Consider the following 24,344-nt stretch of genomic DNA (forward strand, 5'->3'; position numbering starts at 1 on the left):
CGACACTGGAGTCAGTATCCGTGTCTGTGTCTGCCATCTGAGGTAACGGGCGTTTTAGAGCCCCTGATGGCGTTTGAGACCCCTGGACAGGCACAAGCTGAGTAGCCGGCTGTCTCATATCGTCAACTGTCTTTCGTAAAGAGCTGACATTGTCACGCAATTCCTTCCATAAGCTCATCCACTCAGGTGTCGACTCCCTAGGGGGTGACAACTCTATTATAGGCAATTGCTCCGCCTCCATCTCATTTTCCTCCTCAAACATGTCGACACAATCGTACCGACACACCACACACACACAGGGAATGCTCTGATAGAGGACAGGACCCCACTAGCCCTTTGGGGAGACAGAGGGAGAGTATGCCAGTACACACCAGAGCGCTATATATAGACAGGAATACCACTATATAACGTGCTTTTCCCTTTATAGCTGCTGTTATTATCAAAACTGCACCAAATTAGTGCCCCCCCTCTCTTTTTTACCCTTTTCTGTAGTGCAGGACTGCAGGGGAGAGTCAGGGAGACGTCCTTCCAGCGGAGCTGTGATGGAAAATGGCGCCCGTGTGCTGAGGAGATAGGCTCCGCCCCCTTCTCGGCGGCCTTTTCTCCCGCTTTTTGGTGAATTCTGGCAGGGGTTAAAATACATCCATATAGCCCTGGGGGTTATATGTGGTGTATTTTCGCCAGCCAAGGTGTTTTACATTGCTGCTCAGGGCGCCCCCCCCTAGCGCCCTGCACCCTCAGTGACCGGAGTGTGAAGTGTGCCTGAGGAGCAATGGCGCACAGCTGCAGTGCTGTGCGCTACCTTGTTGAAGACTGATGTCTTCTGCCGCCGATTTTTCCGGACCTCTTCTTGCTTCTGGCTCTGTAAGGGGGCCGGCGGCGCGGCTCTGGGACCGGACTCCGAGGCTGGGCCTGTGTTCGGTCCCTCTGGAGCTAATGGTGTCCAGTAGCCTAAGAAGCCCAAGCTGGCTGCAAGCAGGCAGGTTCGCTTCTTCTCCCCTTAGTCCCTCGATGCAGTGAGCTTGTTGCCAGCAGGTCTCACTGAAAATAAAAAACCTAAAACTAAACTTTCACTAAGAAGCTCAGGAGAGCCCCTAGTGTGCACCCTTCTCGGCCGGGCACAAAAATCTAACTGAGGCTTGGAGGAGGGTCATAGGGGGAGGAGCCAGTGCACACCAGGTAGTCCTAAAGCTTTACTTTTGTGCCCAGTCTCCTGCGGAGCCGCTATTCCCCATGGTCCTTACGGAGTTCCCAGCATCCACTAGGACGTCAGAGAAAGATATTTTGCATATCACAGAGGAACCCCCTGTCCCTGACAAGAGGGTACACATCTATAAAGAGAAAAAGCCTGAGGTCACTTTTCCATCCTCGTATGAGCTGAGAGAGCTGTGCGAAAAGGCTTGGGAATCTCCAGACAAGAGGCTGCAGATTCCCAAAAGGATTCTTATGGCGTATCCTTTCCCGGAAACGGATAGGATACGATGGGAGTCTTCTCCTAAGGTGGGCAATGCTTTAACACATTTATCAAAGAAGATAGCGCTGCCATCCCAAGATACGGCTCCCCTCAAGGATGCTGCTGATCGCAGACAGGAGGTTACCATGAAGTCCAGTTACACACATTCAGGTACAATTCTTAGATCGGCAATGGCGTCGGCCTGGGTTTGTAGTGCTGTCGCAGCATGGACAGACTCCTTATCGCCGGAAATTGAGACCCTAGATAAGGATACCATTTTAATGACCCTAGGGCATATAAAAGATGCTGCATTATATATGAGGGATGCTCAAAGAGACATTTGTTTGCTAAGTTCCAGAATAAACGCTATGTCTGTTTCTGCTAGGCGAGTCTTATGAACCCGACAGTGGACGGGTGATGCCGACTCAAAGAGGCATATGGAGTCTTTGCTGAACAAACGTGAGGAGTTATTTGGAGAAGGCCTCTCGGACCTCGTCTCCACAGCTACGGCAGGTAAATCGAATGTTTTGCCTTATGTTCCCTCACAGCCTAAGAAAGCGCCTCATTATCAAATGCAGTCCTTTCGTTCGAATAAAAGAAAAAGAGTACGAGGATCGTCCTTTCTTGCCAGAGGTAAGGGCAGAGGAAAAAAGCTGCACACAGCTAGTTCCCAGGAACAGAAGTCCTCCCCTGCCTCTGCAAAATCCACCGCATGACGCTCGGGGCTTCCCTGGGGGAGTCCGCTCAAGTGGGGGCACGTCTTCGACTTTTCATCCACATCTGGGTTCATTCACAGGTGGATCCCTGGGCAATAGAAATTGTTTCTCAGGGATACAAGCTGGAATTCGAAGAGGTGCCTCCTCGCCGGTTTTTCAAATCGGCTCTACCTGCGGCTCCCTCAGAGAGGGAGTTAGTGTTTAATGCAATACAAAAATTGTATCTTCAACAGGTAGTGGTCAAGGTTCCTCTACTGCAGCAAGGAAAGGGTTATTACTCAACCCTGTTTGTGGTACCGAAACCGGACGGTTCGGTCAGACCCATTTTGAATTTAAAATCCCTGAACCTATACTTGAAAAGGTTCAAATTCAAGATGGAATCGCTCAGGGTGGTCATCGCCAGCCTAGAAGGGGGGGATTTTATGGTTTCCCTGGACATAAAGGATGCATACCTTCATGTTCCAATATTTCCTCCTCGTCAGGCGTTTCCGGAGATTTGCTGTACAAGATTGTGATTACCAATTTCAGACGTTGCCGTTTGGGCTTTCAACGGCCCTGAGGATTTTCACCAAGGTAATGGCGGAAATGATGGTGCTCCTGCGCAAGCGAGGGGTCACAATTATCCCATACTTGGACGATCTCCTCATAAAAGCGAGATCTCGGGAGAAGTTACTGGACGGCGTGTCTCTGTCTTTGAAGGTGTTACAGCAACATGGCTGGATTCTCAATATCCTGAAGTCACAGTTGGTTCCTACGACTCGTCTGACCTTCTTGGGCTTGATTCTGGACACAGACCAGAAGAAGGTTTTTCTTCCAATGGAAAAAGCTCAGGAACTCATGACTCTGGTCAGGAACCTATTGAAGCCAAAACAGGTGTCAGTGCATCACTGCACTCGAGTCCTGGGGAAAATGGTGGCATCGTACGAAGCCATTCCCTTCGGCAGGTTCCATGCGAGGACCTTCCAATGGGACCTACTGGACAAGTGGTCCGGGTCACATCTACAAATGCATCAGAGGATCACCCTGTCCCCCAGAGCAAGGGTGTCTCTCCTGTGGTGGCTGCAGAGTGCTCACCTCCTAGAGGGTCGCAGGTTCGCCATTCAGGACTGGATCCTGGTGACCACAGACGCAAGTCTCTGAGGTTGGGGAGCAGTCACACAGGGAAGAAATTTCCAAGGTCTTTGGTCGGGTCTAGAGACTTGTCTCCACATCAACATCCTGGAGTTGAGGGCCATATACAATGCCCTACATCAAGCGGAGGCATTACTTCGCGACAAACCAGTTCTGATTCAGTCGGACAATGTCACCGCAGTAGCTCATGTAAACCGCCAAGGCGGCACAAGGAGCAGGGTGGCAATGGCGGAAGCCACCAGGATTCTTCGCTGGGCGGAAAATCATGTAAGCGCACTGTCAGCAGTGTTCATTCCGGGAGTGGACAACTGGGAAGCAGACTTCCTCAGCAGACACGACCTGCATACGGGAGAGTAGGGAATTCATCAGGAAGTCTTCGCGCAGATCGCAGGTCGGTGGGAACTGTCCCAGATAGACATGATGGTGTCCCGTCTCAACACACAGTTAAAAAGGTATTGCGCCAGGTCAAGAGATCCTCAGGCGATAGCATTGGATGCCCTGGTGACACCGTGGGTGTTTCGGTCGGTCTATGTGTTTCCTCCTCTTCCTCTTATACCCAAGGTGTTGAGAATAATAAGACAAAGAAGAGTGAGAACAATACTCATTGTACCAGATTGGCCGCGAAGGACTTGGTATCCGGATCTACAGGAATTGCTCACAGAAGATCCGTGGCCTCTTCCTCTAAGGCAGGACCTGCTGCAGCAGGGGCCCTGTCTGTTCCAAGACTTACCGCGGCTGCGTTTGACGGCATGGCGGTTGAACGCCGGATCCTAGCGGACAAAGGTATTCCGGATGAGGTCATTCCTACGCTAATAAAGGCTAGGAAGGACGTGACATCAAAACATTATCACCGAATATGGAGAAAATATGTTTCTTGGTGTGAGGCCAGGAATGCTCCTACGAAGGAATTCCATCTGGATCGTCTCCTACACTTCCTGCAAACTGGAGTGAATTTAGGCCTAAAATTAGGCTCCATAAAAGTTCAGATTTCGGCCTTATCCATTTTCTTTCAAAAGGAATTGGCCTCTCTACCTGAAGTACAGACTTTTGTAAAGGGAATACTACATATTCAGCCTCCTTTTGTACCTCCTGTGGCGCCTTGGGACCTTAACGTGGTGTTAAGTTTCCTTAAGTCACATTGGTTTGAACCACTCAAAACGGTGGAGTTAAAATATCTCACTTGGAAGGTGGTCATGTTGTTAGCCTTGGCTTCGGCTAGGCGAGTTTCGGAATTGGCGGCTTTATCACATAAAAGCCCCTATCTGGTTTTCCATATGGATAGAGCGGAGTTGCGGACCCGTCCTCAATTCCTACCTAAGGTGGTCTCATCCTTTCATATGAACCATCCTATTGTAGTGCCTGTGGCTACTCGTAACTTGGAGGATTCCGAGTCCCTTGATGTGGTCAGGGCTTTGAAAATTTACGTGGCCAGAATGGCTAGGATCAGAAAAACAGAAGCACTGTTTGTCCTGTATGCAGCCAACTCGGTTGGCGGCCCTGCTTCAAAGCAGACTATTGCTCGCTGGATCTGTAACACGATCCAGCAAGCGCATTCTACGGCAGGATTGCCGTTACCAAAATCGGTTAAGGCCCATTCCACTAGGAAGGTGGGCTCGTCTTGGGCGGCTGCCCGAGGGGTCTCGGCACTACAGGTGTGCCGAGCTGCTACTTGGTCGGGGTCAAACACCTTTGCAAAGTTTTATAAGTTTGATACCCTGGCTGAGGAGGACCTCATGTTTGCTCAATCGGTGCTGCAGAGTCATCCGCACTCTCCCGCCCGTTTGGGAGCTTTGGTATAATCCCCATGGTCCTTACGGAGTCCCAGCATCCTCTAGGACGTTAGAGAAAATAAGATTTTAAACCTACCGTTAAATCTTTTTCTCGTAGTCCGTAGAGGATGCTGGGTGCCCGTTCCGAGTGCGGACTACTTCTGCAAGACTTGTTTATAGTTATTGCTTAAATAAGGGTTATGTTATAGTTTCATCGGTTTTGGACCGAAACTATGTTGTTTTTCATACTGTTAACTGGTTAGTTTAACAGAAGTGATACGGTGTGATTGTTGTGGCTGGTATGAATCTTGCCCTTGGATTAACTAAAATCCTTTCATCGTACTGTCCATCTCCTCTGGGCACAGTTTTCTCTAACTGAGGTCTGGAGGAGGGGCATAGAGGGAGGAGCCAGTGCACACCCAGAGTCAAAGTCTTTCTTAAAGTGCCCATGTCTCCTGCGGAGCCCGTCTATCCCCATGGTCCTTATGGAGTCCCAGCATCCTCTACGGACTACGAGAAAAAGATTTACCGGTAGGTTTAAAATCTTATTTTTTACTTACAAAACTTTTGAAAGTTTTCATATTTATTTTGAACTAAATCTGTCAATATGTAAACAATTTTTTCCTTGAATTGTATTCTCTTTTCAATAATATATAAATATATATATATATATATATATATATATATATATATAATTAAATGATATACCTGTATCTCTAAAAATAAAAATTTGTTCCTGAAGAGGTTAATATTAGGGTTGTATTAAACATTAAGGGCAATATGTAATTGTGCAGACTGTTGGGGAATTTCTGCGAGTCTGTCCATATTTTTAAAGCGGCAATCAATTACAAGGCAAATCCAGGTCAGTTTTGTCTTGTAAATGATTGCTGCTTTAAAAATATGGGCAGTCTCGCAGAAATCCCCGAACAGTCTGCACCTCGTAGGCTATTACATATTGCCTCTAGTCCAATACTGTGGGTGGTGGAGGGTAAGAGGCCTACTGTAATTATTAAATGTAATATTTGTTATGGGATATATACAGGTTGAGTATCCCATTTCCAAATATTCCGAAATACGGAATATTCCGAAATACAGACTTTTTTGAGTGAGAGTGAGATAGTGAAACCTTTGTTTTCTGATGGCTCAATGTACACAAACTTTGTTTAATACACAAAGTTATCAAAAATATTGTATTAAATGACCTTCAGGATGTGTATATAAGGTGTATGAAACAAATTAATTGTGTGAATGTACACACAATTTGTTTAATGCACAAAGTTATTAAAAATATTGGCTAAAATTACCTTCAGGCTGTGTGTATAAGGTGTATATGAAACATAAATGCATTCTGTGCTTAGACTTAGGTCCCATCGCCATGATATCTCATTATGGTATGCAATTATTCCATAATACGGAAAAATCCGATATCCAAAATACTTCTGGTTCCAAGCATTTTGGATAAGGGATACTCAACCTGTATTTAATAAAGGGTGATTTTGCATTTTTGGTGGTTTTTCCATCTCATAGATTTACTAAAGCCAACCTGCAGCAATCTCGCAGAGAATCCAGACTATATAATTGAACATTGTAAAAACTTCCAAAAATATGCAAGATTAAAAGACAAAAAAATGTCCATGGGTTGGTGACACTCTAGCAAAGGGGACATTCAGCATGGCCATAGCCAGATTAAGAGGGGGGGGGGGGGGGGCAGGGGTTGCTGACATATCCAAGATTCTAACCCATTACCTGTGGCATTGCAGTCAAACAATCTATTCATTGAGATATCTGCCCTTGCATAGAAAGGTAGATAATTCTAAGCTAGAGAATTGTAACTATTTAAAGCTTACCTTGTACTTTGTGAAAAAATAATCAGCATTGCAGCTGAGCAGATCTATGTAGTGTGTGGCTGCAAGGGATTTGATGTGTGGCTGCACACTACATAGATCTGCTCAACTGCAATGCTGATTATTTTTTTTACAAAGTACTAGTATCTTCATATAGTTCTCATAGTTTTCATGCAGGGTCCAATAGCTCAATGAGTAGGGTGTTTGATTAGAATTCAGCAGGTTATAGGTTTGAATCCTGGGTATGGCAGTATATTGAAAAGTGTTATTTAATACACAGTTATGGTAACTGAATAACAACGAGCTCTCAAGTTAAGTGCATGAATGTGGTATAAAGAGGATTTGTATCCAAATCCTTTTTCTTGCAGTGGTCTATAAATGTGTGTGTATCTACTGTATATATAAAAACATCCAAATACCGGCACTCACTGACTAGTGATAATATACTTAGTCGGGTGCCCTCCAATAGCTGAACCAGTCCGTGGTCACGCTCCATGTATAACTCCCAAACGGCGGCACTTCTTTACGGATGTAAAAGCTATGGTGTAAGAAGCTTTTTTGATTCCGGAGTGCCGCCGTTTTGGAGTTTATATATATATATATATATATATATACACACATACATACACACAAACACACACACACACACACACACACACACACACACACCCACACCCGTATATAAATAAATAATGTGGGAAGGGGCATCATAGCATGAGCTTTCTCCGGGATCAATTGGGTCACGAGGTTTGTCCCTTATGTCCCTATTGGAAAAATTTAGGGGGGGGGAGCCAATTCTCTCTGGCACAGGGCACCAAAAAGTCTAGGTACGTCTCTGATAAGTAGTACAGAGGCTGCTACTATTCTTGCATATAACAAGATAGAGCATACATTTTATTTTTCTGTGTGTATTTTAAGGTTGTTTAAATTGTCTTTGTTCCACTACAAGAAAACATTATAAAATAGATGTCTTTCAATTAGTTGAAGCTATAAACAGTACCTAGGCATTATTAAGCTGCTAGTTTAAATCTAATATACACTATTTGTTTAAATTTGATATACACAATCCATACCTCCCAAAATGACCCATTCCATGAGAGAGAAAATGTTCTCTATCTGAACTTTCTTCTTAATTTTGGATTGCAATCATTTGCATTGAAATGCCTTTCCTATTAATTAAATAGTTCAACACGGGTGACGCCAATCACATATTAAGAGGGAAGTCCAGAAGCAGAGCATTCTGTCCTTCATTGGAATGGGTCATGTTGGAGGTGTGCACAATCTAATATACTGTAAACCCCACACCCCCCTCCCCTGGGTCCCGATGTCTTAAGTGCACTAAGCTCCCCAAGGCTTAATCCGGTCCTAAGCATGTGGACCGCTGCCACAAGGCGAACCAGCATTAGGCTGGTCATTACAAGGCTCATATCCCTAGGGAAGTGGGACTTGCAAAAACGAATGTGGGCCCAATAGCACCAGAGCTTTTCCTCACACCCTTAGTCAGGGTGATAGTAATAATATTGTCCTTGTTTGTGCACTACAAGTCCCATCAAGCCCTGTCATGCTCAATTTTAAGTGCATGCTGGCACTTGGAGAACCACAAAAGTCAGCTTGACCTGGCAGGCGGGGCCCGCTGGCACCTGTAGTGCACCTGTAAAAGAAATATTAAAATAAAGACAGGACACACAAAGTAAATTGTTACTTTATAACAAAACAATTACTATATAAAAAAATACTCCTCCACACCACTCACCAATTTATTAATTATAAAATCCCATGGGAATGGTACTCTTAGTCCAGTAGTCTAGTAAAGTCGAGCGCTAGTTAGTGAAAAATCGGAGTGGAGTGGGTCACCGTATTCCGCTTTTCCCCTTGATCTTTCCACTGACTGCCAAGGCCTAGTTATCAATTCGGGGAAGATGATACGCCATTTTTTTTTTACTTTTGCAACTTTAAATATACAAGACTACACAGATCCTTCACTGTAACTCACTGCTGGCAACACAGCAAGAGATACCACCGAAGAGAAGGATAGTTCTGGACTTCGCCAGATATGTAAGTTATAGTAAATACTAGTGATATATACCCAATCCACTCACATTACTATGACCACCTCCTACATTGGACATCAGCATTGCGTAGTCCATGGAGTTCATCACGTGTCATGCGCTGGCTTGGTGGGTATATAAGGTGTGCGATAGGCCGTCTTCACACTTATCACTTGTTGCTGTCATGGGTGAAAGGGGCAATTTACCCAAGTTGCAAAAATGGATGATTATCGGCTTTCGGGCCAAGGGTGGCAGTATATCTGAAACATCGCAATTTGTGAACTGTTCGCGTATTGCTGTGGTGATGGTGTATCATGACTGGACAAATGGCACCATTGTGAATAACCGACGTGGAAATTGCAGTACCACAAGCCATTGATGTGAAAGGTGAACGTCGGCTACAAAGATGCATGATGGCCAACCGACACACTACAGTGGAGCAGCTCACCATCAAAATGAACCTGGGGGCTGCCAGACGTGTATCTAAAATGACAGTTCAGCCCGTCTAGCTGCTGTCTGTGCTAGTGATGAGCGAGGTTCGGTTTTACTCGGTTTTACTCGGTTTTACTCGGTTCTCAAAACGGCATCTTATTGGCTATCCAAAACACGTGACATCCGTGAGCCAATAAGATGCCGTTTTGAGAACCGAGTAAAACCGAGTAAAACCGAGTAAAACCGAATCCGCTCATCACTAGACTGTGCTGCACTCAGTGGTTGCTCTGGCTATTAGCTGCCAATCACTCGATGGTGACTTGACCGTGTATGTATGACTGCAGGTTGTCCCTAGAGTATTCTAGCGATTTCAATAAAGTGGGCATATAAATGGCCTATATAGAATACATCAATAATCTTATTAAATGTTGCCCAAAATAAAAGTACATTATAGTGATCTCTATACAGCATCCTTGCATACATTTGCAGCGTCACCTCTGGTGTATGCAGCAGTGAGTTGGTGTGTAAAAGGGAATACTGGGTAGCCTAGTGCTTTAACAGTGGTAAACAAACCTCCTTAGTGAGGTTACTACTCCCTCATCACAAATTGTTGGGGGAGGGGGGTGTAAGATATTGTATAGTTTTGTTCAGTTTTGTACTTTTGTATTGGATGGTATACTTGCCTACTATTTCTTGTGTAGTATGCCATTGTATAGCACGTTTGCCTACCCTCCCATACAATATATTCTGAAAAGAAAACAAATATACTGTATAAAAGTATATACATTTCTTACTTACAGTGACAGATTAATTCCCAGATAAAGCAATGCAATACGATGCTTTTAAAAAAGGGATTGTTCAAAAAAGTGTAAATCGCCTTTGAAATCGAAAAGGCGTAAGCAATATCGATTCTTTACATGCTAGTAAAAGGACCAGGATATGCCTGGTCACCTTAGTCTGCTGTCTTCTTTGTTCGGGCCCATTGCATGTATTTGCTACTCCTCCCTTTGCTCTGACTGCTGCCCTCCACCGTTCCTGTCCCACCACTCTTCTTCGTCACACCCAAGCTCTCAGACTTACCCGTTCCAGGTGGTCAGCCAGGTCCTTCTCTTCTGTGGTGCTCCTCTTCTCCATCACATTAGGAGCCGCTTGGGCATGCACCTTGGCTCCCACTGGGTATGTATGTTGGAGACGGTACAGTCATTACACAATTATTATAGGGATTTACTCAGATTTAAAGAAGGGGCAAATCAACTGTCAGCGATCACTGCATATTACGCTATATTGGCATTATTGGCAACCATGTGACATATTTGTCGCTGAGGGGTAAATTTACTTTCTCTGACGTCCTAAGTGGATGCTGGGACTCCGTAAGGACCATGGGAATAGCAGCTCCGCAGGAGACTGGGCACAACTAAAGAAAGCTTTAGGACTACCTGGTGTGCACTGGCTCCTCCCACTATGACCCTCCTCCAAACCTTAGTTAGAATCTTGTGCCCGGCTGAGCTGGATGCACACTAGGGGCTCTCCTGAGCTCCTAGAAAAGAAAGTATATTTTAGGTTTTTTATTTTCAGTGAGATCTGCTGGCAACAGACTCACTGCTACGAGGGACTAAGGGGAGAAGAAGCGAACCTACCTGACTGGAGATAGTTTGGGCTTCTTAGGCTACTGGACACCATTAGCTCCAGAGGGATCGAACACAGGACCCGACCTCGATCGTTCGGTCCCGGAGCCGCGCCGCCGTCCCCCTTACAGAGCCAGAAGCAAGAAGCGGCCCTGGAAATCGGCGGCAGAAGACTTCGGTCTTCACCAAGGTAGCGCACAGCACTGCAGCTGTGCGCCATTGCTCCTCATGCACACCTCACACTCCGGTCACTGATGGGTGCAGGGCGCTGGGGGGGGGGGCGCCCTGAGCAGCAATATAAAACACCTTGGCTGGCAAATCTACACAATATATAGTCATATAGGCTATATATGTGTAAAATACCCCTGCCAGAATCCATTAAAAAAACGGGAGAAAAGTCAGCCGAAAAAGGGGCGGGGCTATCTCCCTCAGCACACTGGCGCCATTTTTTCTTCACAGTGCAGCTGGAAGACAGCTCCCCAGGCTCTCCCCTGTAGTTTTCAGGCTCAAAGGGTTAAAAAGAGAGGGGGGGCACTAAATTTAGGCGCAATATTGTGTATACAAGCAGCTATTGGGAAAAATCACAGTTATAGTGTTAATCCCTGCATTATATAGCGCTCTGGTGTGTGCTGGCATACTCTCTCTCTCTGTCTCCCCAAAAGACTTTGTGGGGTCCTGTCCTCAGTCAGAGCATTCCCTGTGTGTGTGCGGTGTGTCGGTACGGCTGTGTCGACATGTTTGAGGAGGATATGTGGAGGCGGAGCAGAGGCCTATAAATGTGATGTCGCGCCCTGTGGGTCCGACACCAGAGTGGATGGATAAGTGGAAGGTATTAACCGACAGTGTCTACTCCTTATGTAAAAGGCTGGATGACATAACAGCTATGGGACAGCCGGCTTCTCAGCCCGCGCCTGCCCAGGCGTCTCAAAGGCCATCAGGGGCTCAAAAACGTCCGCTATCTCAGATGGCAGATACAGATGTCGACACGGAGTCGGACTCCAGTGTCGACGAGGTTGAGACATATACACAATCCACTAGGAACATCCGTTGCATGATCTCGGCAATGAAAAATGTGTTACACATTTCTGACATTAACCCATAGTACCACAAAAAAGGGGTTTTATGTTTGGGGAGAAAAAGCAGCCAGTGTTTTGTTCCCCCATCAGATGAGTGAATGAAGCGTGGGTTCCCCCGATAAGAAACTGGTAATTTCTAGAAAGTTACTGATGACGTACCCTTTCCCGCCAGAGGATAGGTCACGTGGGGAGATATCCCCTAGGGTGGATAAGGCGCTCGCACGTTTGTCAAAAAAGGTGGCACTGCCGTCTTAGGATACGGCCACTTTGAAGGAGCCTGCTGATAAAAAGCAGGAGGCTATCCTGAAGTCTGTATATACACACTCAGGTACTATACTGAGACCTGCAATTGCCTCAGCGTGGAGAGTGCTGCTGCAGCGCGGTCTGATACCCTGTCAGATAATATTGATACCCTAGACATGGATACTATTTTGCTAACCATAGAGCATGTTAAAGACGTCGTCTTATATATGAGGGATGCACAGAGGGATATTTGCTGGCTGGCATCCAAAATTAATGCAATGTCCATTCTGCCAGGAGGGTGTTAGGGACCCGGCAGTGGACAGGTGATGCTGGCTTTAAAAGGCACATGGAGATTCTGCCTTATGAAGGTGAGGAATTGTTTGAGGATGGTCTCTGGGACCTCGTATCCATAGCAACAGCCGGGAGGGAAAAAATTTTACCTCAGGTTTCCTCACAGCCTAAGAAAGCACCGTATTATCAGGTACAGTCCTTTCAGCTTCAGAAAAGCAAGCGGGTCAAAGGCGCTTCCTTTCTGCACAGAGACAAGGGAAGAGGGAAAAAGCTGCACCAGACAGCCAGTTCCCAGGATCAAAAATCTTCCCCCGCTTCATCTGAGTCCACCGCATGACGCTGGGGCTCCACAGGTGGAGCCAGGTGCGGTGGGGGCGTGTCTCGGGAACTTCAGCGAACAGTGGGCTCGCTTACAGGTGGATCCCTGGGTTCTGCAGGTAGTATCACAGGGATACAAGCTGGAGTTCGAGGCGACTCCCCCTCGCCGTTACCTCAAATCAGCCGTGCCTGCTGCCCTCGGAGAAAGGGGAGGTAGTACTGGCGGCAATTCACAAGCTGTACTTCCAGCAGGTGATAATCAAGGTACCCCTCCTTCAACAAGGCCGGGGTTACTATTCCACAATGTTTGTGGTACCGAAACCAGACGGTTCGGTGAGACCCATTCTAAAATTGAAATCTGTGAACACTTATATACGAAGGTTCAAGTTCAAATGGAATCGCTCAGGGCGGTTATTGCAAGCCTGGACGAAGGGGATTACATGGTATCACTGGACATCAAGGATGCTTACCTGCATGTCCCCATTTACCCTCCTCACCAGGAGTACCTCAAAATTGTGGTACAGGTCTGTCATTACCAATTCCAGACGTTGCCGTTGGTCTGTCCCCGGCACCGAGGGTATTTACCAAGGTAATGGCCGAAATGATAGTACTCCTTCGAAAAAAGGGAGTTATAATTATCCCTTACTTGGACGATCTCCTTTTAAAGGCGAGGTCCAGGGAGCAGTTGTTGGTCGGAGTAGCACTATCTCGGGAAGTGCTACAACAGCACGGCTGGATTCTGAATATTCCAAAGTCGCAGCTGGTTCCTACGACGCGTCTACTGTTCCTGGGTATGGTTCTGGACACAGAACAGGAAAAAGGGTTTCTCCCGGAGGAGAAGGCCAAGGAGTTGTCATCTCTAGTCAGAGACCTCCTAAAACAAATACAGGTGTCGGTGCATCAATGCACGCGAGTCCTGGGAAAGATGGTAGCTTCTTACGAAGAAAATCCATTCGGCAGGTTCCATGCAAGGATCTTCCAGTGGGATCTGTTGGACAAGTGGTCCGGGTCGCATCTTCAGATGCATCGGCTGATAACCCTGTCTCCAAGGGCCAGGGTGTCGCTGTTGTGGTGGCTGCAGAGTGCTCATCTTCTAGATTCGGCATACAGGTGACCACGGAGGCCAGCCTTCGAGGCTGGGGGGGCAGTCACACAAGGAAGAAACTTCCAAGGACTATGGTCGAGTCAGAAGACTTCCCTATACATAAATATTCGGGAACTAAGGGCCATTTACAATGCCCTAAGTCAGGCTAGACCCTGCTTCAACACCAGCCGGTGCTGATCCAGTCAGACAACATCACGGCGGTCGCCCATGGCGGCACAAGAAGCAGGATGGCGATGGCAGAAGCCACAAGGATTTTCCGATGGGCGGAAAATCATGTGTTAGCACTGTCAGCAGTGTTCATTCCCGGAGTGGACAACTGGGAAACAGACTTTCTCAGTAGGCACGACCTCCACCCGGGAGAGTGGGGACTTCATCCGGAAGTTTTCCAAAAGATTGTACACCATTGGGAAAGGCCACAGGTGGACATGTTGGCGTCCCGCCTCAACAAAAAGCTAAAAATATGTTGCGCCGGGTCAAGGGACCCTCAGGTGATAGCTGTGGACGCTCTGGTAACACCGTAGGTGTACCAGTCGGTGTATGTGTTCCCTCCTCTGCCTCTCATACCCAAGGTACTGAGAATAATGAGAAGGAGAGGAGCAAGAACTATACTCGTGGTTCCGGATTGGCCAAGAAGAGCTTGGTACCCAGAACTTCAAGAAATGATCTCAGAGGACCCATGGCCTCTGCCGCTCAGACAGGACCTGCTGCAGCAGGGGCCCTGTCTGTTCCAAGACTTACCGCGGCTGCATTGACGGCATGGCGGTTGAACACCAGATCCTACGCTGATTAAGGCTAGGAAAGAGGTGATCGCAAAACATTATCACCGCATATGGCAAAATTATGTTGCTTGGTGTGAGGCCAGGAAGGCGCCAACGGAGGAATTTCAACTGGGTCGATTTCTGCACTTCCTACAGTCATTAGTGACTATGGGCCTAAAATTGGGTTCCATTAAGGTCCAGATTTCGGCTCTGTACATTTTCTTCCAAAAAAGAACTGGCTTCACCGTCTGAAGTTCAGACTTTTGTTAAGGGAGTGCTGCATATTCAGCCCCCGTTTGTGCCTCCAGTGGCACTGTGGGATCTCAACGTGGTGTTGGATTTCCTGAAGTCGCATTGGGTTGAGCCACTTAAATCCGTGGAGCTAAAATACCTCACGTGGAAAGTGGTCATGCTGTTGGCCTTGGCGTCGGCCAGGCGTGTATCAGAATTGGCGGCTTTGTCATGCAGAAGCCCTTATCTGATTTTTTTATATGGATAGGGCGGAATTGAGGACTCGTTCCCAATTCCTTCCTAAGGTGGTATCAGTTTTTCATGTGAACCAACCTATTGTGGTGCCTGCGGCTACTTGGGACTTGGAGGATTCCAAGTTACTGGACGTAGTCAGGGCCCTGAAAAATATGTTTCCAGGACGGCTGGAGTCAGGAAAACTGACTCGCTATTTATCCTGTATGCACCCAACAAGCTGGGTGCTCCTGCTTCTAAGCAGACTATTGCTCGCTGGATCTGTGGCACGATTCAATTTGCACATTCTGCGGCTGGACTGCCGCACCCTAAATCTGTAAAAGCCCATTCCACGAGGAAAGTGGGCTCTTCTTGGGCGGCTGCCCGAGGGATCTCGGCTTTACAAATTTGCCAAGCTGTTACTTGGTCGGGTTCAAACACTTTTGCAAGAGTCTACAAGCTTGATACCCTGGCTGAGGAGGACCTAGAGTTTGCTCATTCGGTGCTGCAGAGTCATCCGCACTCTCCCGCCCGTTTGGGAGCTTTGGTATAATCCCCATGGTCCTTACGGAGTCCCAGCATCCACTTAGGACGTCAGAGAAAATAAGATTTTACTCACCGGTAAATCTATTTCTCGTAGTCCGTAGTGGATGCTGGGCGCCCATCCCAATTGCGGATTGTCTGCATTACTTGTATATAGTTATTGCCTAACTAGAGGGTTATTGTTGAGCCATCTGTTGAGAGGCTCAGTTATATTTCATACTGTTAACTGGGTATAGTATCACGAGTTATACGGTGTGATTGGTGTGGCTGTTATGAGTCTTACCCAGGATTCAAAATCCTTCCTTATTGTGTCAGCTCTTCCGGGCACAGTATCCTAACTGAGGTCTGGAGGAGGGTCATAGTGGGAGGAGCCAGTGCACACCAGGTAGTCCTAAAGCTTTCTTTAGTTGTGCCCAGTCTCCTGCGGAGCCGCTATTCCCATGGTCCTTACGGAGTCCCAGCATCCACTACGGACTACGAGAAATAGATTTACCGGTGAGTAAAATCTTATTAAAGCTTCTAAAACCGAGAGTCTGTGATTTTGCCCATAGCAACCAACCGGATGTTGTCTATCATTTCTCTATTGTCTTTTAGAAAATAATAGACAGCGTCTTATTGGTTGCTACGGGCAACATCACCAATTCCCTGTTTTACAGTCTTTAGTAAATTTACCCCTAAGATTACTGATTTTTACTTCATGATTTTATTGTGATTATATAAACATATGTTTTTGTATGGCAATTAAACTAGGGGGTAAATATGTTACATATGCTAGTGGTAATTATTAAAGTTAAGTAAAGCAGCTCATACTACACATTATTGAAATGTAGTTTTGTTAACCTTTTTCATTTAATCTATATTTTTTTGTCTTAGAAATTAAGAGTACAGCTTTGACTATTTTGTTTTGATCAAGGTGCGGTTCCTTCTATCTAGATATGATAAACCAATATTGTGCATATTTGCACATGTCATATAATGAACATGTAAACAAATCATTGGTATAAGGCAAGTCCATGGTTATCATTGGAGTTTCACTTCTTCTGTAAATGAAGTCATACAGTTTTTTCTTAAGATTACATAGAACCTAGTAATTAAGTAAGGCATATTCTGCATCTGCTGCCAAATGACGACTCTGTACTTGTCCAAGAAGCTTTGTCAGGAAGTTTACTGGCACACCCACCCTGCAGCACACCTAGTTAACCCTTGCCACTTAAAAAAAAACACAGGTATGCTATCACTGGGAACCTGAAAACTTGACGCCAGCTCTCAGCTGTGTCATCTGACTCATCTGCCTTCTAAAAAGTAGTCTTTGTGAAGCAGAGAAGACAATTCATGTCTCAGTCTTCAGAATTGAAAGGGAGAAGAAAAGGAACATAATACAATTTGAGAGCCCCCAGAAGAGTAGTGGCTGCGTCTTTCAGCTCTTGTATCACTACCACTGTGTTATATCTACAGTGATATTACTATTTGATGTGCTATCTATTCTACTACCACAGACTGGATTACTCTGTTTGCCATGGTAAGTGTGAAAAACATCATAGGATCATTGAATTTTGCTTGTGGTCCATTTGTGTACTGAATCATGATAGGACTGTGATGATGGGAGTATAGGAATACCTTGTGATATTTGTAAACAGAAGATTCAGCTTGGCAGTCTGGTAAGTGCTGAAAACAGATCTGTCTTTGTATCTCGTGCAGCTTGTCTGACTAGTATGTTTGCCATAGTAAGAGTGCTATTTAGGACAAAAATGTGAAATGTGTTCTCCATGGAAACATTCACTCTACTTTAGAAAACATAGCTGTCTGCGCAACGCGTGGCACCGTTTTTTGGAATGTACAAAATGTATAAACACAAGGCATGTTTTGGGTTTTTGCTTATTGAAGGTCTCAATAACACATATCTAGGTGAGACAAACATGCTAAGAGATATAAATTATCCCATCAAGACCTTTTCAGGATGTGTATGACAAACTATTGACTATACTATTGATTTTGGCTATTGAGCAATATTTTGTACATTACAAAGCTGAGGAAAATTGCACAACAGTATGGTAAATCTTTTACACCCAACAAAGTATCACCCTTTGTTTTATTGCTTGTTTAATATGCAGATACATAAAAGTACAGTGTGCTGTACAACAGAAACACCTATACTACACCTAAACCTAATGTAATTTGTACAATTTGCCACATTGGCTTCCTGGCTTTCTCTAAGAAAACCTCCATTAGTTTTCTTCTATTCTCTATAGTGAGTATAATTGTTCAATGCTCTGTGGTAATTCCATGCATGATGTACATGGCAGCATTTAGTTCACACTAAGGCAGTGCTCACATCATGCACTCTACCTGGTTACAGATTGTTGTTGGTCTCAAATTGGCTGTGGAATGTGAAGCCTGACCAAGGCAGAATGACAAGTTTGACAAAAGGAAAAAGTTGTGATATTATGTGTGTGTGCATGTGTGTGTGTCTGTGTGTGTGTGTAGATTGTGTATTACCGGCATAAATTGTGTGTGTCACTTGTTTTGTATATGTTGTTTGACTGCAGTGATCTTACATCTATGTTTAATGCTGGACCCTTGATTTTGTCAAGAGTGACTTTAGTTGGAGCAGATCCAAGTTACATATGCTTCTTGTACTGTATAGAATCTATTTTGCAGTACGGTTAAAGAAATAGTTTCTTACTCTGTAGCACTTACTCAGCAAGCAGATGCAGCTAGTATCTCAGGCAGCACAATTTCTAATACAATTTAGGGGTATATTCAATTGATGTCGGATCCTTTCTGACGGAAAGGATCCGACATCTGAGTATTCAACGAGCGGCCAAATCCGACAGGATTGACATTGTCAGAAATGGGGTCAAATTTGGCCACCGCTTCCGACAAAACATGTGGATCCACGGCTATTCTGCTGATCCACGTGTTTTCCGACTTGTCGGAAAATCTGAGGGAGCATTGAATAGGTTGGAACCCCTTCTGACCTAAAAAAGTCAGAAATTGCCGTCTTTCCAACAAGACGGCAGTTTCCGACAAGAATTGAATACACCCCTTAGTTGTTTTATGTAAACCGACTTGAGAAATGGATCTTTTTAAAACTTTTATTAATATTTGCCAACTTTTGGAACCAGGTTTAAGTGGCAACTGCAGGTGAATTACATCATCATGGTCTAGCCCCCACCTGGTAATGCATAATTAGGATCTGGAGCACGAGTACTGTACATTTATGTACAATTAGAGAAATTTTAAGTGGTAGGATAGGGACACCTCTATTCTTTTATGAGAGTATTTTTGATAAATTTGCTATATTTGTATGTAGTATAAGCATCCACTTTATGTAAGAACTCAGGCAATCATATGTATATTTGTTTACATTTATCTCTATGGAAGTGATGTCTCTATGTGGATGGCTTCCAAACAGCATATCCTGCAACTGTACAACATCCTTGGCAGAGGTGTGGTAGAATGATTAATATCATTGACATGGAAATTAATTTAATCAATGCCATTTTCCAGATTATCTAATTCTGTACCATCTTATTCAACTAAGGTAACTGCCAAATTCATTATAATTCCAAAAATGATCAATACTTTTAAATAGCCCCTTAGTACTTCCTCTGATTGGCCACTGACTAGGAACAGGTGAAGCTCACTGAGTAATCTAATCTGTGGGAACAGCCTGTGGCAGCCGCACAGAATCCTGGCTGCAGAGTTTGATGGGTCCAGCTCCTGGAACCTGTTCATGCTATGTTCTAGTATTGAAAGCAATGCATTGTAACTAATCACTTCTTGGGCATTGAGGTCTCCAATGGTATTCTTCACTGTATGGTTTATTTTACAATAAATTATACACTAAGTCAATTTGGACCTGCTATAGAAACAGAATTTTGACAGCTGAGAAGTGTGAGTTGTGCACAATGCACGGGTACCTTATGGTGAGGGTATACTATAAAATACTAGCAATGCTACCCATAGGTATCGGTTGAAACCCCTCTCAGAGGTGGGAGGTTTTTTTTTTAGAAATGATGTTGCCTATAGCAATTAATCAGCTTCTATCTATTATCTTCTAGAAGCAGCTAGATAAATGTTAAGTAGAATCTGATTTGGTTGCTATGGGTAACTTCACCAGTTCTAAAAAAAACTCCCACCATCCATTTAGATATGAAAAAACCTGTCATTTACTGAAGCTAGTACAAATATTAGAGATTCAGGCATTTGGCATTTTGTTCACATAAGGTTGACTGACCATATCCCATTGGGCCCTATTAGTACAGTTGGATGATAGCCACACATACATATAACTACAGTCACATACAAACTGCATTTTTTAGCAGGACATATTAAAAACTATGTGGATCACTGGTGCGTCAGCTTTTCTGATGTTACATAACATATTAACATATTAAAAAACATTAAATAATCTAAAAAAAAGTGAGCATGGTTTGCAGTATGCTTTCAAAATACAGGTATCACTACGTGCAGGTATATTGTACAGATCCCTAATGTGTATTTGAAGATATATCTTATCTGCAATTTGTCTCGTCATTGTCAGATGACAGCAGTTTATTCTTGCGAAGAACTACTAAAAGGTTTATTGAACAATATGGTGCAAAACCATCTTTCCTTTGTATCCTGAAGTAACCAACTAGCAATAAGTTTTGCTGAATCTAGTGGAGGTTAGACTGCAGAAAGCAAAAGTCATGGATATTAAACAAGCTATGGATTCGATTCAATTAGCAGAGAGGTTTCTCACCCTACAAATAAGTGCAGCTACAGTTGTGCTCATAAGTTTACATACCCTATTAGAATTTGTGATTTTCTGGCCATTTGTCAGAGAATATGAATGATAACTCACAAACTTTTCTTTCACTCACGGTTAGTGGTTGGGTGAAGCCATTTATTGTCAAACAACTGTGTTTACTCTTTTTAAATCATAATGACAACAGAAACTACCCAAATGACCCTGATCAAAAGTTTACATACCCCAGTTCTTAATACCGTGTATTGCCCCCTTTAACATCAATGACAGCTTGAAGTCTTTTGTGGTAGTTGTGGATGAGGCTCTTTATTTTCTCAGATGGTAAAGCAGCCCATTCTTCTTGGCAAAAAGCCTCCAGTTCCTGTAAATTCTTGGGCTGTCTTGCATGAACTGTACGTTTGAGATCTCCCCAGAGTGGCTCAATGATATTGAGGTCAGGAGACTGAGATGGCCACTCCAGAACCTTCTCTTTATTCTGCTGTAGCCAATGACAAGTCGACTTGGACTTGTGTTTTGGATCATTGTCATGTTGGAACATCCAAGTACGTCCCATGCGCAGCTTCCGGGCTGATGAGTACAAATTTTCCTCCAGTATTTTCTGATAACATGCTGCATTCATCTTGCCATCAATTTTGACCAAGTTTCCAGTGCCTTTGTAGCTCACACATCCCCAAAACATCATCGATCCACCTATGTGTTTCACAGTAGGAATGGTGTACCTTTCATCATAGGCTTGTTGACTCCTCTTCAAATGTAACGTTTATGGTTGTGGCCAAAAAGTTCAATTTTGGTCTCATCACTCCAAATGACTTTGTTCCAGAAGTTTTGAGGCTTGTCTCTGTGCTGTTTGGAGTATTGTATGCGGGTTGCTTTGTGGCATTTGCGTAGTAATGGCTTTCTTCTGGCGACTCGACCATGCAGCCCATTTTGCTTCAAATGCCTCCTTATTGTGCATCTTGAAACAACCACACCACTTTTTTTCAGAGTCCTGTATTCCAGCTGAAGTTATTTGTGGATTTTTCTTTGCATCCCGAACAATTTTCCTGGCAGTTGTGGCTGAAATTTTTGTTGTTCTACCTGACCGTGATTTTGTTTCCACAGAATCCCTCATTTTCCACTTCTTAATTAGAGTTTGAACACTGCTGATTGGCATTCTCAATTGCTTGGATATCTTTTTATATCCCTTTCCTGTTTTATACAGTTCAACTACCTTTTCCCGCAGATCCTTTGACAATTCTTTTGCTTTCCCCATGACTCAGAATCCAGACACGTCAATGCAGCACCGGATGAAAGATGCAAGGGTCTTTCAGGAGTCCAGAAACTCACTGACCTTTTATACACACACACTGATTACAAGCAAACAGATCACAGGTGAGGATGGTTACCTTTTAGTAGCCATTCAAACCCGTTTGTGTCAACTTATGTGCATGTTATCAGGCCAAAATCTCCAGGGTATGTAAACTTTTGATCTGGGTCATTTGGGTAGTTTCTGTTGTCATTATGATTTAAAAAGAGTAAACACAGTTGTTTGACAATAAATGGCTTCACCCAACCACTAACCATGAGTGAAAGAAAAGTTTGTGAGTTATCATTCATATTCTCTGACAAATGGCCAGAAAATCACAAATTCTGCTAGGGTATGTAAACTTATGAGCACAACTGTATATGTGCACTTAACGCTAGCTCTGAGCTGATGGCTTTTTGTTTGCAGCACACTCGTGACTAATTGAATTGACCCCTTTATATAAGTAGCATTTTATTAAACCCTACAAAACCTAGAAATATAATGAAATAAAACAACAAAATTAAAATCCATATTCTTCCCTAAAAGCCATGAGCAAATGAAGCACTGCTCACTAATTATTCCTGCCTAATCAATTATTTTACAGGTATGATTGCTTCTATGACATTTCCTAATTGCCTTTGGATCAGTTATCCTCAGTCTTGTTCTAGTACAATAACAAAAAAATTTTTTAGTTTTATGATAATGTCTTAGATTGGCATCTTATAATTATAGGTTACGAATTTATATATCGTACAGGCTTATCGTGTCATTTGAATTCTACATGTTTAAATAATCAAATAAAATCATTCTCTACTATGCCACGGTGATATATTTTAAATGGAATGAATTACAAGTTATGCACTTGTCTTGATTCAAGGATCCATTATATTTATTCTAAAAAATCCTAACCAGGATTGACTTTAAGTAATACACCTTTGAGTTTTGAAACTATGTAGCATCGGTCATTGATCTGCTTTGTTTCTTATCAGTTTACAACATGCTGTTATGTCGGTATCTGACTCTGCACATATAATTGTATGCACAAACGGATGGATGTTGACAGTGTCGGAAAAAAGGTTCTGTGTCGTCCTGTGCTTGCCCTGTCCCTGAACACATGATATAATTTCGAGGATTAGGGTGCTGGCACCAGGAAGTAGAACACTGCCAGGAGCATCCTTAGGATGCTCTAGGTGGTTTTGGAAACTGCAGTGTGCATGCCCACAGCGTCCAAAGGCTTGCAGGGTGATGTTCCAGGCATTCTGCAAGCCAAATGCAGGTGCCGTGGGGCAGTGACAGTGCTGCCCCAGGGCTCTCCGCCCTGAGCGAAAGCACCGCCTGCACATCTCTAGTTACGGCCCTTGATGTTGATGTTATGCTAGATAATTTACTAAAGATTTGTCATCCTCAGTAAACATTTGTAGTACATCATAGCTTCTTGAACAAACTATTACTTCCAAAGCGGTTGTGCACTAAAACAAGACAGGGCTATAACAAAGTGATACAGTAAAAGGGCATTGCTCACAAGTTTACAATATACAGGTTGAGTATCCCATATCCAAATATACTGAAATACTTAATATTCCGAAATATGGAATTTTTTGAGTGAGATAGTGAAACCCTGGTTTTCTGATGGCTCAATGTACACAAACTTTGTTTAATACACAAAGTTATTAAAAATATTGTATTAAATGACCTTCATGCTGTGTGTGTGTGTGTGTGTGTGTGTGTGTGTGTGTGTGTGTGTGTGTGTGTGTGTGTGTGTGTGTGTGTGTGTGTGTGTGTGGTGTATATGAAACATAAATGAATTGTGTGAATGTACACACACTTTGTTTAATGCATAAAGTTATAAAAAATACTGGCTAAAATGACCTTCAGGCTGTGTGTATAAGGTGTATATGAAACATAAATGCATTATGTGCTTAGACCTAGGTCCCATCACCATGATTTCTCATTATAGGATGAAATTATTCCAAAATACGGAAAAATCCGATATCAAAAATACTTCTGGTCCCAAGCATTTTGGATAAGGGATACTCAACCTGTATAGGGAAATAAGATAGGTACTACCTATTGCAGTGATGAGGAACCTTTTGGCACTCCAGCTGTTGTTGAACTACACATCCCAGCATGCCCTGCTACAGTTTTGCTTTTTTGATCATGCAATAACTGTAGCAGGGCATGCTGGGATGTGTACTTCAACAACAGCTAGAGTGCCAAAGGTTCCCCATCACTGACTTATTGCATAATGGTCCAGCCAGATTGCAGATATTATTGGTGGGCTATATGACCCAGTCACACAGGAATGTTGTCCTAGGGTCAGGAGGATAAAAAAGTCAATAAAGACAAAATATGTGAGGTTATGTGTGTACTGTACAGATGGGATGTAATTAGATAGTATAGCTTATATAGGTTATGTGGGTGGTTCTGGATTTTGATAAGCTTGTCTGAGGAGGTGAGTTTTCAGAGAAAGCTTGAAGGTTTGGAGACCAGCA

General features: G+C 44.0%; 1 protein-coding gene across 2 annotated transcripts in view; it reads left to right on the forward strand.

Moving 5' to 3' along the window:
- The window catches only part of CRYBG1 (crystallin beta-gamma domain containing 1), a 542,544-nt gene that overhangs the window by 249,083 nt on the left and 269,117 nt on the right, over positions 1–24,344 (forward strand). Inside the window, exon 1 of one of the 2 annotated variants that reach the window (XM_063917060.1) lies at positions 17,312–17,333. The exons of the other annotated variant lie outside the window; for it this stretch is intronic. Coding sequence (XP_063773130.1) covers positions 17,331–17,333 — 3 coding nt within the window. The 5' untranslated portion in view covers positions 17,312–17,330. Of the gene's footprint in view, positions 1–17,311; positions 17,334–24,344 lie in introns of those variants that run through there. 2 annotated transcript variants of the gene reach the window in all.

Source organism: Pseudophryne corroboree, chromosome 4, assembly GCF_028390025.1.
Source record: "Pseudophryne corroboree isolate aPseCor3 chromosome 4, aPseCor3.hap2, whole genome shotgun sequence".
In the NCBI taxonomy this organism is placed as follows: domain Eukaryota; kingdom Metazoa; phylum Chordata; class Amphibia; order Anura; family Myobatrachidae; genus Pseudophryne; species Pseudophryne corroboree.